General features: G+C 29.7%; 1 protein-coding gene across 1 annotated transcript; it reads right to left on the minus strand.

Annotated features, from left to right (window-relative positions):
- Positions 1 to 6204: 6204 nt before the first annotated feature.
- Positions 6205 to 10118, minus strand: LOC129305370 (gamma-glutamyl peptidase 5-like). The gene is made up of 7 exons (XM_054945414.1): positions 9807 to 10118; positions 8670 to 8801; positions 7624 to 7637; positions 7108 to 7218; positions 6752 to 6917; positions 6492 to 6576; positions 6205 to 6305 (listed from the first exon to the last, which is right to left on the minus strand). Exons 1-7 carry the CDS (start codon positions 10116 to 10118, stop codon positions 6205 to 6207), a joined length of 921 nt encoding a protein of 306 aa, XP_054801389.1.
- Positions 10119 to 13014: the final 2896 nt, after the last annotated feature.

The raw sequence follows: 13014 nt of genomic DNA on the forward strand, positions 1-13014 counted from the left end.
CCATCTCTAACTATTTTTAAATTTATTTATATTTAAATTTATAAATTTACCCTTCATTAGCTTAACTAATTAAGGGGATAATTTTTAGGATATTACATAGTCAATCCCCTTAGTTTGTGTATAACCTTTGGTGACTAAATGAGCTTTATACTTGTCAAGAAAACCATCAACCTTAAACTTCTTTTTAAACACCCATTCACAACCAATGGGATGTTTGCTTGTAGTGAGTTCAATCAAGATCCATGTATTATTTTGGTCAAGAGCATAAATTTCAACATACATAGCATTCCTCCATTCAAGATATTTTACTACCTGATTATATATCTTAGGCTCAAAGAAAGTAAAAACAGAGAGAATAAAGTGTTTGTAGGAAGGAGAAAGATGATTATAAGAAAGGATAGAAGATAAAGGACAACGAATACCTAGACTAAAGGAAGAAGACGGTGCTAAGGCAAAGAGTGAACAATAATAATCATCCAAGTAGGAAAGAGGGTTATGGGATTGAGAAGAGTGACGTAAAGGCAATAAAGAAAGGACATAGCAAAGGAATGATCTAAAAAGGTAGGAGAAACCGGAGCTAAAGAATTTAGAGTAACAAAAACAACAGAAGTAGTGGAAGATGGAGAAAAAAGAAATTCAACTTTATAGAAAATGACATGCCGACTAATGAAAATATTGCAAGAATGCAAATCAAGACATATAAAACCATTGGTGCTGAGGTGAAAACTAAAAAACACAGTTCCTAGTTTGATTATCACATTTAATGGGATGAAAAACAAAAGTGGAAGCAAAACAAAGAGAACCAAAGACACAAAAATTAAAAAAATCAGGGAACACATTATAAAGTTCATAAGGTGTTTACTATTGTAAAACAGGGGTAGGAAGATGATTAATGATGTGAACATCATGTAAAATAGCATAAGACCAATAAGTTAAAAGTAAATGACTTTGAAACAATAAAGCTTGAGCAACATTAAGAATATGCTGGTGTTTACATTCCACAACATTATTTTATTTAGGAGTTTCAACGCAAGTTGTTTGATAAGAAATTCCTTTTGAATCAAAGAAAGAATGCATGAAGAATTCAAGACCATTGTCTAAGTAAATGATTTTTACAACAAAAGGAAATTAATTTTTCAAAAATAGAATGATGCGCTCCAAATGAGTTCTAGTTTTAGATTTTACTTTCATCAAAATGACCCAAGTAAAGCAAGAGTAATCATCAACAACAATCAAAAAATAATAATGGCCATGAGCAAAAGCAATATTAAATGGATCCCAGATATCAACATATAAAAGTTCAAGAGGACAAGTGGTATGGGAAATACTAACAAGAAATGGTAGTTTTCTTTGTTTGGACAAATGACAAACATCGCAATTTTATTTAAGGTAGGTTTACAAGTAATTGAAGATATCTCTAACCTAGAATACTAGTCACAACAGAGAAGCCATGTCTTAACCTAAGATGCCACAAATCAGAAGAAGGTACAAATTTATAATGTAAAGTAACAGGAGAAACTGAAGAATGTGAGAGCCTACTTACATGATCTTAAAGAAAATAAAGAACATTATGAGCCTCAGCTATACCAATCATCTTCCAAGAGTCTAAGGCTTGAATGAAATAATGAGTGGCATTGAAGATAAAGAAACGGTAAAGGTGAAAATAAAGTTTAGAAATAGAAATCAAATGATAGTTAATCTAAGGAATAAATAAAACATTAGTAAGATAAAAAATAATAGGAAAGATAAATGATTCTATAATGATGAGCTTAAACAACAGAATCATCAGGTAACTAAATAGAAATAGGAACGAACTTGGAGAAATGATCAATAGAAGAATGTATATGATTAGTCATGCCACTATCAATGATCCAGGAAGATGAAAGAAGTTTAGAGGAAAGTACGTGAGATATACCTAGTGTTAAAGACGTAATGAGAGAAGGAGTGGAAGGAAAGACAGTCACAAAATTAACTTATGTCAAAGGAGTTGATGAAGTAGTAGGTGTAGGGTTTGCATAAGAGTAAGAAACCTATTGTATTGATCCCAAGTGAATGATAGAGAGGCAGAAGAAGATGAAGACTAAGCAGTTCCATCAGCAAGTACAGAAGCATCCAGAGTAGTCATAATGGTGGAAGGCAGAACGATGGATTTAGGGTGTCATGAGGTTCCAAAAGCACCAAATTAGAGAGAAAATAATGAAAAAGAAATTTCACTAGAACTAGACAATTTGTGAAAATAGTCACTTATCTTATTAATTCTAATATAAGATATATTTACACAAAGAAAAAAGATCTATCAAATAATAAAATAAAGATCTATTAAAGAATGAAATAATAACAAAAAATAAAATAGTTATAACCATCTTGACTATAACTGTACAAAATAATATATATTATCAAAAATTTAATATTGCCCTATGTTAGTTTAATGCATATAACATGGATGTGAGAGTAACAAGAATTTCATATGCTAGATAAATCTTTTCATATTGCACTTGATGGCATTCTATCATGTATATTGAGATCAAATCATGACAATGATGACAATTGAAAATGACCATATGCTTGACTTGGTCAACACACTTCGAGATTTGTGAGTTAAAATACTACTTCTTTCTTCTTCTTTTTCTTTTTATAACCAAATGGTATTGGAAGTTGATAGCTCTAACTAATCCAAATTCGAGTGCTATGAGGCCTTAAAGGAGGGTGTCTTTTTCAAGCAGATTTTCTTCATTTTCATTGCCCTAGAGATCAAACTTAAGAGCTGATGGTTAAGGGAACTCATACACCTCTTTTCACATAAGCCAAAATGTGATGGTAAGTACTACTTATTTCTTTTGTATGAAATGTTACGTTTTCACTTTAGAACAATTATCTTTGTGGTATTGTGCCAGGCCCAATTCTAATAGTGTCCAGACAACATCAAATATCTTTATCTGAAGGGAAATATTTTTTTATATCAACAAAATCTACTTCTTATATTTGTCTAAAAACATCAAATCAAGACTATTTTTATGAAAAAAAAAACAAAAAAACTAACTCAATTGGTAAGAATTTGACTCATAACTTATAAAATCATGAGTTCAAATTCCATTATTTAGAAGCATATCTTGACCTTAGTTAATTTCTAAAACCCAACTTTTCTAAACTTTTCTATATAAAAAGAATTATTTTTATGAGCCAACTATCTTTTTATTGTTTTAAGCAATTATTCCCCCTAGTATTATTTTAAGGTTGAGAACAAATGATTTTTTTTGTTCTATTTGTAAGTCATGTAATTATATTTTTACCACAAGTGTCCTCTGTTATCTCCAATAAATATTTGTGAGAGAAAATATATTATTAAAATATATATTATTTAATAGGAGTAAATTTAAAAATTTATTAATATTTAAAAGAATTAAAAAGTTTAAAATTTTTTAATTTCAATAAAATACGTTAGAGATAACTTAGAAAAAGCTAGAAGAATGTTATTATAAATTTTAAATGCAGATATAATTCACTTTTATTTATGGTGTTCAAAGAGATATTCACACTATAAAACCTTCTATCCTTTACAAGATGTTGGAGGATGGTACTGTAAAGTCTATCTTCAAAAAGCATGAATCCATAATTCAAATCAAATCTCTGAAAGGATCATGTCCATTGCCCCTTCCTACTTATTGCTCTCTCTCTACATATATATATATATATATGCGGGTGTGTCCTTGTATTTGTTTCATGTGATGTTTTTAATAATAATAATCATCATTATCATCATTATCCTTTTAAAAGTTGAACAAGTTTTACGAATACCCTGATCAACAAATGCATTATTTTTAAAGCTTCAATTATTGGTACAGAAATGGACAAATGGGTGCGTGGGGCCCATATATATTCACCCTTAAAACCCTGTTTGGTACATGAGAATCCTACATGTGAAAACAGAATTGGACATGAAATTTGAATTTTAGCATGTTTGGCATGATAGCATCTTGATTCCCAAGAATTCAGATTCCAGCAAAAACGGCAGAGTCAAATTCCATCATCAGCATGATGGAATTGGCCCACTTTTCCATGGAATAGTGTCTCTGACATTTTGGCCCCCCCAATCATCACCTTGTCTTCCTCCAACCTAGCCTCCCCGCTCATGAGCTGATTGCGTTTCTTGGCCTTCTCTAGTATGACTCAAGATTAGCGTCGTCTGCGATCGTCTTCTCCAACCTAGCCTTCCCACCGTCTCCTCATCCTCCTGCTGCTGATGATTCAGCAAGAATGATGAAGTGTCCAGCATTGGCAAGAACAGTCCATCACTCGAAAACCAACGAAGGGAACTCTGGTTCCGACTTCAGGATCGACGCCATTGGATCTGTGAGTTGTCTAGTCTCGCTTCAGTCACCCGTTGCACCATTGGACGGAAGTTCATCGGTGTCCGTCGCTATGAGTATCGTCTTGGCTTAGAGGCCCTTTGATGAAAGTTCATTAGGTCCGACAAAAGTTCATCTCTTTGACACTCTTGACTTTTGCTTCGAAATCTTAACCGTGGCAGATAGGACTGTGATTTTCAAGCGCTTTAGCTCCGTTTCTTGGTTCGAACAAGAGATGCTGGCGATGGTGACTGAGCAGATGGAGCAGTGGTGGTCATGGTCTCATGGATGAGGTGGCAAGCAAAAGATAGGATGAGTTTTTTTTAAAAAAAAAAAATTAAAATGGGTACTTTGATCCTTTTTTTATTTTAAGTAAATATACTTATTAAAATTTTCTTTGAAAACTAATAAACAAAAAGGTATTGAAGCCTTGATATAAATTATAATATATGTGTGTATATGTAAAATATAGTACGATACATGTATTTATATTTCTTCTATGAAATATTTTACTTATCTATAATATTTTATTTATATATTAAACATATGAGAAAATTAAAATATTTTTGTAAAATATTTTACTTATATATAATATCTATCATTTATATAATATTCATTAACATATAAAATACATAAGGAAATTAAACCACAATTAAACTTTTATTATGTTTTATTTTAATTTTTATATAGGGGGCTTTTTATCTTTTAAGTATAATTTCATTTTCATGTCTTCTATACCAAACAAAAGTAATGTAAGGATTCCATCTAATTTTTTTAATATACCAAACATTTTTATAATTCAATTTTAATTTTAATTTCAATTCTGATTCCATCAAAAACTATTCATTCATGCCAAATGGAGCCTAAAAGTTTCAGCATTCATTAATCAATTTGAAGCTTTGCATCAAATATTCATTATATTAGTAGATGTGATATTTTGACAAGTTTCCTGTGAGTATGTGTTTATGCATGTATCCCCATTTGAAAGCATAATAGAGAAATATTTTTAAAAATTGCATCAAAGAATCCAAACATGAAAGGATTTTTACACTGTAATCATGTTTAAGAATTCCTATGAAATTTTAAAATGAGTACTATTATAATGTTTAAGACTAATTTTTTAAAATTATCAATAAATTTCTAGAAACTGATAATATGTTTCTAAAAATTAATTATAATTTTTAAGACCTCCTAATATGATTTCTGAAAATTATGGCTGATTTTCCTGAAGAATAATAAAAAGATATTGCATGTGAAGGATAAATGGGAAAATCACTCCATTGGAGAGGGGAGGAAGGGAGAAATCCAATTATGTAACACTCACATGTTTACATTTTGAATTCACATATTTAATTAAGCTAAATGACATAAAAAATTTTAAACTTTGAATCATGTACAAATAACCATCTTAATCTTTTAAAACTTAATAATAAACCTCTTTAAACTTTTAAATTTATGCCAATAACATTTAATTATTAATTATATACCTCCTTAAACTTTATTTTTATATGCATTTGAACTCCTAAACTTTAATTAATATACAGATAACCTCACTAAATTTTAAGTTATATATAAATAATTAATGTATAAAATTACTTATATAAAATTATCTGCATAAATATAAAAGTTGATGAAAATTCATTATAAAGTTTTAAAAATTAAAGAGATTATAAATTAAGTTTATGAGCGTGATGTATAATTTAGCTTAATTTATAACATTCTGGTCCCAACCAAAACTATTCCAGTTCTTCAAATCGTCTTTCTTCTCATGATTCACCATTTTTGCTTCCTCATTCACATTCACTAATTCTAAAATACCATTTTTTTAGCTAAATATCTCTCTTCGTTTCTTGAATGGTCATGAGCGACTTTTGAGGAAGCTGGTACAGAGTTTCTTCCAAGCCTCTCTATCTGGCTCTCGCAGCACCACCTTAGCCCTAGCTCCACCACAAAAGCTTCCTGTCATTCCAAACATTCATCATTAATATGTATTCCCAGACAACAAGTTTCATATGCTATCAAGTTTATCAAGCTATATAATTATACTAAGTCATCAAAGAAAATGTTAAATAGGTGGATGGAGGTGCTGGGAGAATAGTCAAACAAAAATAATCTTTCCCATTATAAAGAAATGTAGAGAGAGACCAAGAAAAACATTTAATAAATCATGCTTTGTCTTCACTTCCTGTAATTTATCTTTGTTATTCCCCATCCCGTCTATTTGATCTATCTGCAATGTCAATATTTTAGTTTGAAAAATCTCGTAAGGACCATGAGCTAGCTCAAACAGAGTTTATTTATTAACATAGGACTTAACATTATTAAAATATGTGTTTGATTTGGACCAAGTAGCATGGGCCAGCTGAACTGTGAGCTATGAATTGTGGGTGTTAAGAATGAAATACCAAGATGAGGTCACGTTGAACAAGACGGTCGATGAGGTGTAAAAGAATGTCAATGGTGTACTCAGGGTGGCCTTGGATCCCCATTATGTGATCACCGAACCTAAACATCTCGATCCCCGTCTTCTCCGACCATGCAATAATCTCTGCCTTCGTCGGAATTTCTCTCCTACTTTCATATCCACAAATTCATTAACTTCCTCATCAAATCAACACACACACACACACATATATATAACCAATCAACCCTAATAATAATGGAAACACGCTGATGTCTATTCATAGTACAACTTTTGTTAAAAGAAAAGGTTGAGACCTCATCTCGATGGCATTGGATTATAGAGAGCTTTGATGGTAACATGAGAGACGTCGGAGACAATGGCGACGATGATGATAAGGTTATGCTTCTCACACCGACGTCCCAACCAGTGGGAGATCGGTTAACCTTCCCTCCAATGCACGACAAGTATCTGATCACAAGCACACCAACCCAAATATCTGATCACAAGCACACCAACCCAAATTAATAATTAGCATACCAAAACTCAACCGGTTTTCAACCATTCAAGATGAGTGAAGGGTCAAAATGTAGTCATATCAACCATAAACAATACATCTTATATAAATAGTCAAGGCACTGGGATTAACCTGATTTTCAATAGTATGGTAATTAATCTTAAAAAGGAGAAGAATATATATATATATATAATCATCATCCATGTCAAAATTTTCTAAAGAAAATAGTAGTAATAAGTAGTAGATATGGACGGTGCTGTTTTGGAATTGACCAAAAACCGACGTGTGATAAAGGGGATCTCATTTCATCTCCAATATTTGCTGCCAAAATGGTTTCAATTAATGCATGTCATACCCACCCGTCAGCATTTATCTGATAGGGTCAAAAAAAGATCATATAAATCACTTCCTAATGGAAAATAAAAAGCATTAGGTGTGCTTCATTATATCATGGGAGCAAGCAGCCTTATTGGACGGACGTAAACATCTTAAAAATTGTACGTGTTCCACAACCACACACTCGAGAAAGATCTAAGATGTCACTACCTAAGGTTAATAATAAAGATTATCATCATCAGCCTGAGAAAACACAGTGTTTCTTTAAGAACCAGAGGATTGGAAAACCCCGGGGGGGGGGGGGGAAGCGTAATGAAATATATCATCATGCCTTTTAGTACGGCCTGCATGCTGAATCCTGATTCCATTGTCTAAAAAACTGCCATATCTTCTGACTAAGGTTCCACCGTGAGATCAAATTTACAGTGATAGATCCCACTTGCGTCCGTACAAAAGTAATTTTCTATTTGTGTGTGTGTGTGTGTGTGTGTGTGTTGGCCATGAACATGAACAGAAACAATAGCACACATGTGATCTAGAGGTAAGGGGACGAAAAATTTAACTTACGAGCAAACGAACAGATACAGGCTGGACTATGGAACAAAACGGACCCTTGTATTATTGTACTAGACGGACTGAGCGAACAAGGATCCATATGAAATCGAATTTGGAGGACCATCTCAGCACCTTCTCAATATCTAATTTTTATGTTCTATCTCATTCGTTTATTTAATTATTTATTTAGTTTGAACGTGTGAGATTTTTAATTGTGACATTAAATTAATATACTGTTCATTTAATGACTAAATACCAAACTACCAAAATAATCTTGTTTTTAAAGTATTCAAGAGATGATAATAAACATACGGTTATAAAAAATACATAGATAATTAAATATACAAATAAAATTTAGTATAGAGTGATATATTGAAAAAAAATATAAGAAAGACCCAAATTTGACAGAAAACTACACTCAAATTTAGACGAAACTGAAATTCAAACAACATTCAGGAAAAAACAGTAGTAAAAATAATAATGCTCAATAATTATAATTTTATATGCAGTATACTGATTCATTTCCCCCACGTGCAACATCCACGTTGAAAAGCCTTGTGGACAAATTTTCCCTCTTTTCATCGTCAATACTTGCCTCAAATCCCGTCCTATCAGAACTGTACATTGGAATGACTAATTTATTTATCTTCATTTCAAAGCTCTTTTGTCAATTAGCAAATTACCCAAACCTAGTTTCAAAAGAAAATGGTAACAAACATTCAAAACCTTTACCAATTATATGGATAAAATAATTTGTAATTTTATACACTTTACTTACATTTTATTTTTTATTTTTATATTTTTTTTATATTTTTAGATCTTATATTTTTATTTTTTATTATTTTCAATCTTTTTATAAGTAAAGTATAGAAACTTAAGATACCAAAAAAAATATAAAAATCAAAAACAAAATATAAATAAAATACAAGAATTAAAAGTTATGTTTACCCTAATTATATTCAACTAATTTATTAATTAAGAATCTCCAAATCTAAACGCCTCCTCAAGAAACGAAAGAAGCTATATAATTTTTTTTTTTTTGGTTACTTTTCTTAATGTCTTTTGTATCATATATGACGAGCATATTTTGTTCATGTCCATAAGCAAACCCAAATCTAGTTTTAAAAGCAAAAAATTGGTAATACCAACACACATTCTACATTTTTCTCAATATTCATTAATTTTATTCAAAATTTTACATATCAATAAATATTATTGTCAATACTTAATAATTTTATTTTTTAAAATAAAAATATAAAATTTTAAAAATAATTTTATTTAATAACCTTAAATCTATATTATTTAATTATTAAGTCAAAAATAATATTAAAAATAATTATTTAGTGAAATTTTTAATTTATTAAAATATCTTATATTTTAATATTTGAATCTTTTTTAAAAATATATTATAATTTAAAAGAAAGTAATACATTTTACTTACATTTTAAAAATATCTTTTTACCATGCCATACTATACGAAGATATTTTTTTAATTTATTTTTCGTTTTTAATAAAAGTAGGGAAATAAGATACACTTCCGTATCGATTTCGAAATCGTTCGTGGATATCCAACGGAATCGAATCATGGAAACGGTACAGATATCTCCGACGAAAGATGAATGAATGATTGATTGATTTATTAGTTTATTACCTGGTGACCGAAGCAAATACCGAGGATTTTCTTCTTCATGGAATCGAGTTTCTGAATGAGAGTGATGAGGCGATGGATCCAGGCGTCATTTCCGTGAGCGTCATTGCAGCTGCCGGTGATGACGAATCCATCGTATAGGTCGAGATCGCCGTCTTCCTCGGGGAAGTCGCCGGACGCCACCTTGTAGACGTCCCAGGTCTCGCCTTCCTCCGCCAGCATTCTGATGAAAACCCCGAAATACCCCCCGTACTTCTTCCTCACGTACTCGGAATCCTCTGCGCACAGCAACACCGCATACCTTTTCCCCTCCATTAATGTCTCCTCTCCTCCTCACCAAAAATCTTTTTGAAGCAGAGTCTCTCTCACTACAAACACCTTAGAGAGAAAGAAGAGAGGAGGAGGACGAGAGAGCTTTCCCGTACTCTGATTTGTTGCGTGTATACAGATTACGGAGATTGTGTGCAATGTAAAGGGAAAATACTGGCAATCCGCGTGGTTTTAAACGAGTGGAATTATGTAAATACCCCTGATTGACTCCGTTTATTACTAAAATGACACGGCGAAAGCTGGGCTTGGGTTTCAATTTCCATTCAAACGACCCGTAGTTTTTGATGGGGCCACAAGTAACGACCGTAGTTTCAACTTCAACTCGATGAGTTCATCTCCAATTCCACTATTCTTTCTTTCGATGGGTTTGGAGAAAAAGAATTTGAGAACAGTTGGAATGAGTAATAAAAGACTTCAAATGTTTTTTTCAATAAAATCTCAAGCATCAACCTTATGAATAAAAAGAATGTATAACATTAATAAAGGATCGCTGAAATAATTTAATATCTTATAAATACTTGTTAAAAGTTAAACTTCACTTGTTACTCACTTGTTACTCTTTAATATTTACTTGTTAGAAGTCTTCTTGTCAAATATTAAATCATCTCAGAAATCTTCCATCAATATTTTTCTAAAAATAATTGTAATATGAGTTTCCTCCTATTGGCACATCCGTGTTTGAATTTGAATTGGTAAAAAATATTTAATTCCAAATAGTTTCAGAAAATAAAAAGGAAAAGGAAAAAAAAACACCACTAAATGGGTTGGTGGAAAAAAAAACACCCCTAAAATATAGGTTCATATACTTGAATGTATGAAAATTTTATCTGACAGTAATTTGTAAGTGTCGTTACAACTTGTAAGAGTCAAAAGTTAATATTAACTTAGTGAATCCTTAAAAATGAACATAACTATACTTTGTTATAGGGGAGAAAAAAAGAGTAGCATGAATGTGGACTAATTTATGGCTTATGTTTGAAAATAGCATTGAAGAGTGTCTTTAAAATTAAATATATCAAAAATCAAAGGTTTCTCTAATTGCGCAATTAAAGGGAAGGCATAGTTTAATAGCCAATATTTTCCTTCTAATTGGCCCATCCTCCTTGAATTTGAACTGGTAGGTAATTTCCAATTCCTATAATAAAAGGGAAGAGAAAAAGCATTTACAATATACTCCCTCTGATCCAAAATACTCCTCTAAAGCAAAATATAAGGCATTGATAACTAATTTAATATTTTTAAAAATATTAGTTGAAACCTTAATTTTAAAAAAAATTACATTTTTCTAATTTTTCTCTCTTAATAATTAAAATTCTAATGTCTTATTTTTTTAAAAAGAGTAATAAATGAAGTAGGAATATAGTTAAAAAATAACTTTAAAGTTACTCAATATCCTATATTTTGGACAAAACAAGGCCCCTAGAAGATGCTTCAAAGGAAGCACATGCAATTTTCTAACCTAGATTAAGTATAAACTTGGTACAATATAAACCAACTTGGTATTTGTTAAAAAACAAAAAACAAAAGAAAGAGCTTCTCTTTTTGTTTATTGTATTTATTAACTTAAATTATTGTGTCTATGAATTTATAATTTTTTCTCACTCATCATATATTGAAACTAAAAATAAAAATAAAAAAATAATATATTTTTTATTAGAATAAAAAATTTTATGTGTATGCAATTTATTATTAAAAACTGCTTATATTTTAGATTGAAGTGAATAGTAAGTTGAAAAAAGCTGGAAAAAAATACTTGTATGAAAACATCCCTAATAGTATACTCTCACATGTCCTTAATATAAGATAAAATTTTTAAAAAAATTTTTAATCATCAATATAAGACGTGGTTAGAGTAATTTTTTTAATTTTACCTCTTATTTATTTGTTATGATTTAAGTTTCTTGTCCAATAATTTATTATAACTATTAATGGTACAGAATGAAAAAAATTGAAAAGTTATATTTTTATGATGCTAAATGGGTAGAATGAGTTAGTATCCATTTGAATTTCATTGGTATAATTAATTATAAAAATAATTAATTAAATAATTAATTTTAATTATAATTGATTATATTATAACATAATATATTTAGATACTATTTTTTTAAAAATTAATTTTAACAAAATTGAATATTTTTAGATAATTTATCAGAATCAATTTTAACTGTGTAAATTACCATGAATGACATTGCTTTCAAAATTAAATTATTGATAAATTTAATATCTAATATTATTAAATTTGTTAAATTTTTATTTAAGATGTAAAAATAGATTATTTAAATACATACCTGATTATTATAAAATTTAAATTATATTAATATTAGCACTTAATTTATGTAAATAAATAACTCAATATATCTTAATTTAAATAAATTTAGTAAAAGAAAAAGATTTAATTCTTAAATATCAAACATTAATTTTATAGTAACTAATGAAAATGATATATACAAATTAATCTCTAATGAATCATGGATAGAAGTCATATCTGAAAAAATGTTAAGCACAATCTTAAATTTTTTGACAACATAAAAAATGTAGCAATGTAACAAATGATATAAATATCTCTCTCTCTCTCTGGACTTTTGTACAATTTTTAATGACCCTAAAATTTAAATTAAATAAATTAATTTTCTCAACCCATCAATATTTTATTTAAATTCATTTAAGTGGAGGGTTGTGGTTGACAGGAACTCATAGTAACAACTTTTTTGGGGATTTAAAGTTTAAATTTTACTAAAAAAAATAGAGAAGAGAAGAGAATTGGATTTTTTATAAATTTTATATCTTTTTTATAATTTTTTCTTAGGTCTTTCTTTGTAATTTTTGCCAATGGTTTTTATCAGCATTTTCACATAAGCTCACAAATACAGCTCTAAAAAAA

The sequence above is a fragment of the Prosopis cineraria genome, unplaced genomic scaffold (genome assembly GCF_029017545.1).
Source record: "Prosopis cineraria cultivar Desert tree isolate PC_DT_omini unplaced genomic scaffold, ASM2901754v1 PC3, whole genome shotgun sequence".
NCBI lineage: Eukaryota > Viridiplantae > Streptophyta > Magnoliopsida > Fabales > Fabaceae > Prosopis > Prosopis cineraria.

Bases quoted from the DNA above. Each gene is read 5' to 3' on its own strand.
- LOC129305370 (XM_054945414.1), bottom strand. From the start codon at position 10,118: ATGGAGGGGAAAAGGTATGCGGTGTTGCTGTGCGCAGAGGATTCCGAG. The intron at 8,802-9,806 runs GTAATAAACTAA...TTTGAAATGAAG, and splicing joins GTATTTGCTTCGGTCACCAG to ATAAATAAATTAGTCATTCC. The intron at 6,577-6,751 runs GTATTTCATTCT...TTGACATTGCAG, and splicing joins TTCAACGTGACCTCATCTTG to ATAGATCAAATAGACGGGAT.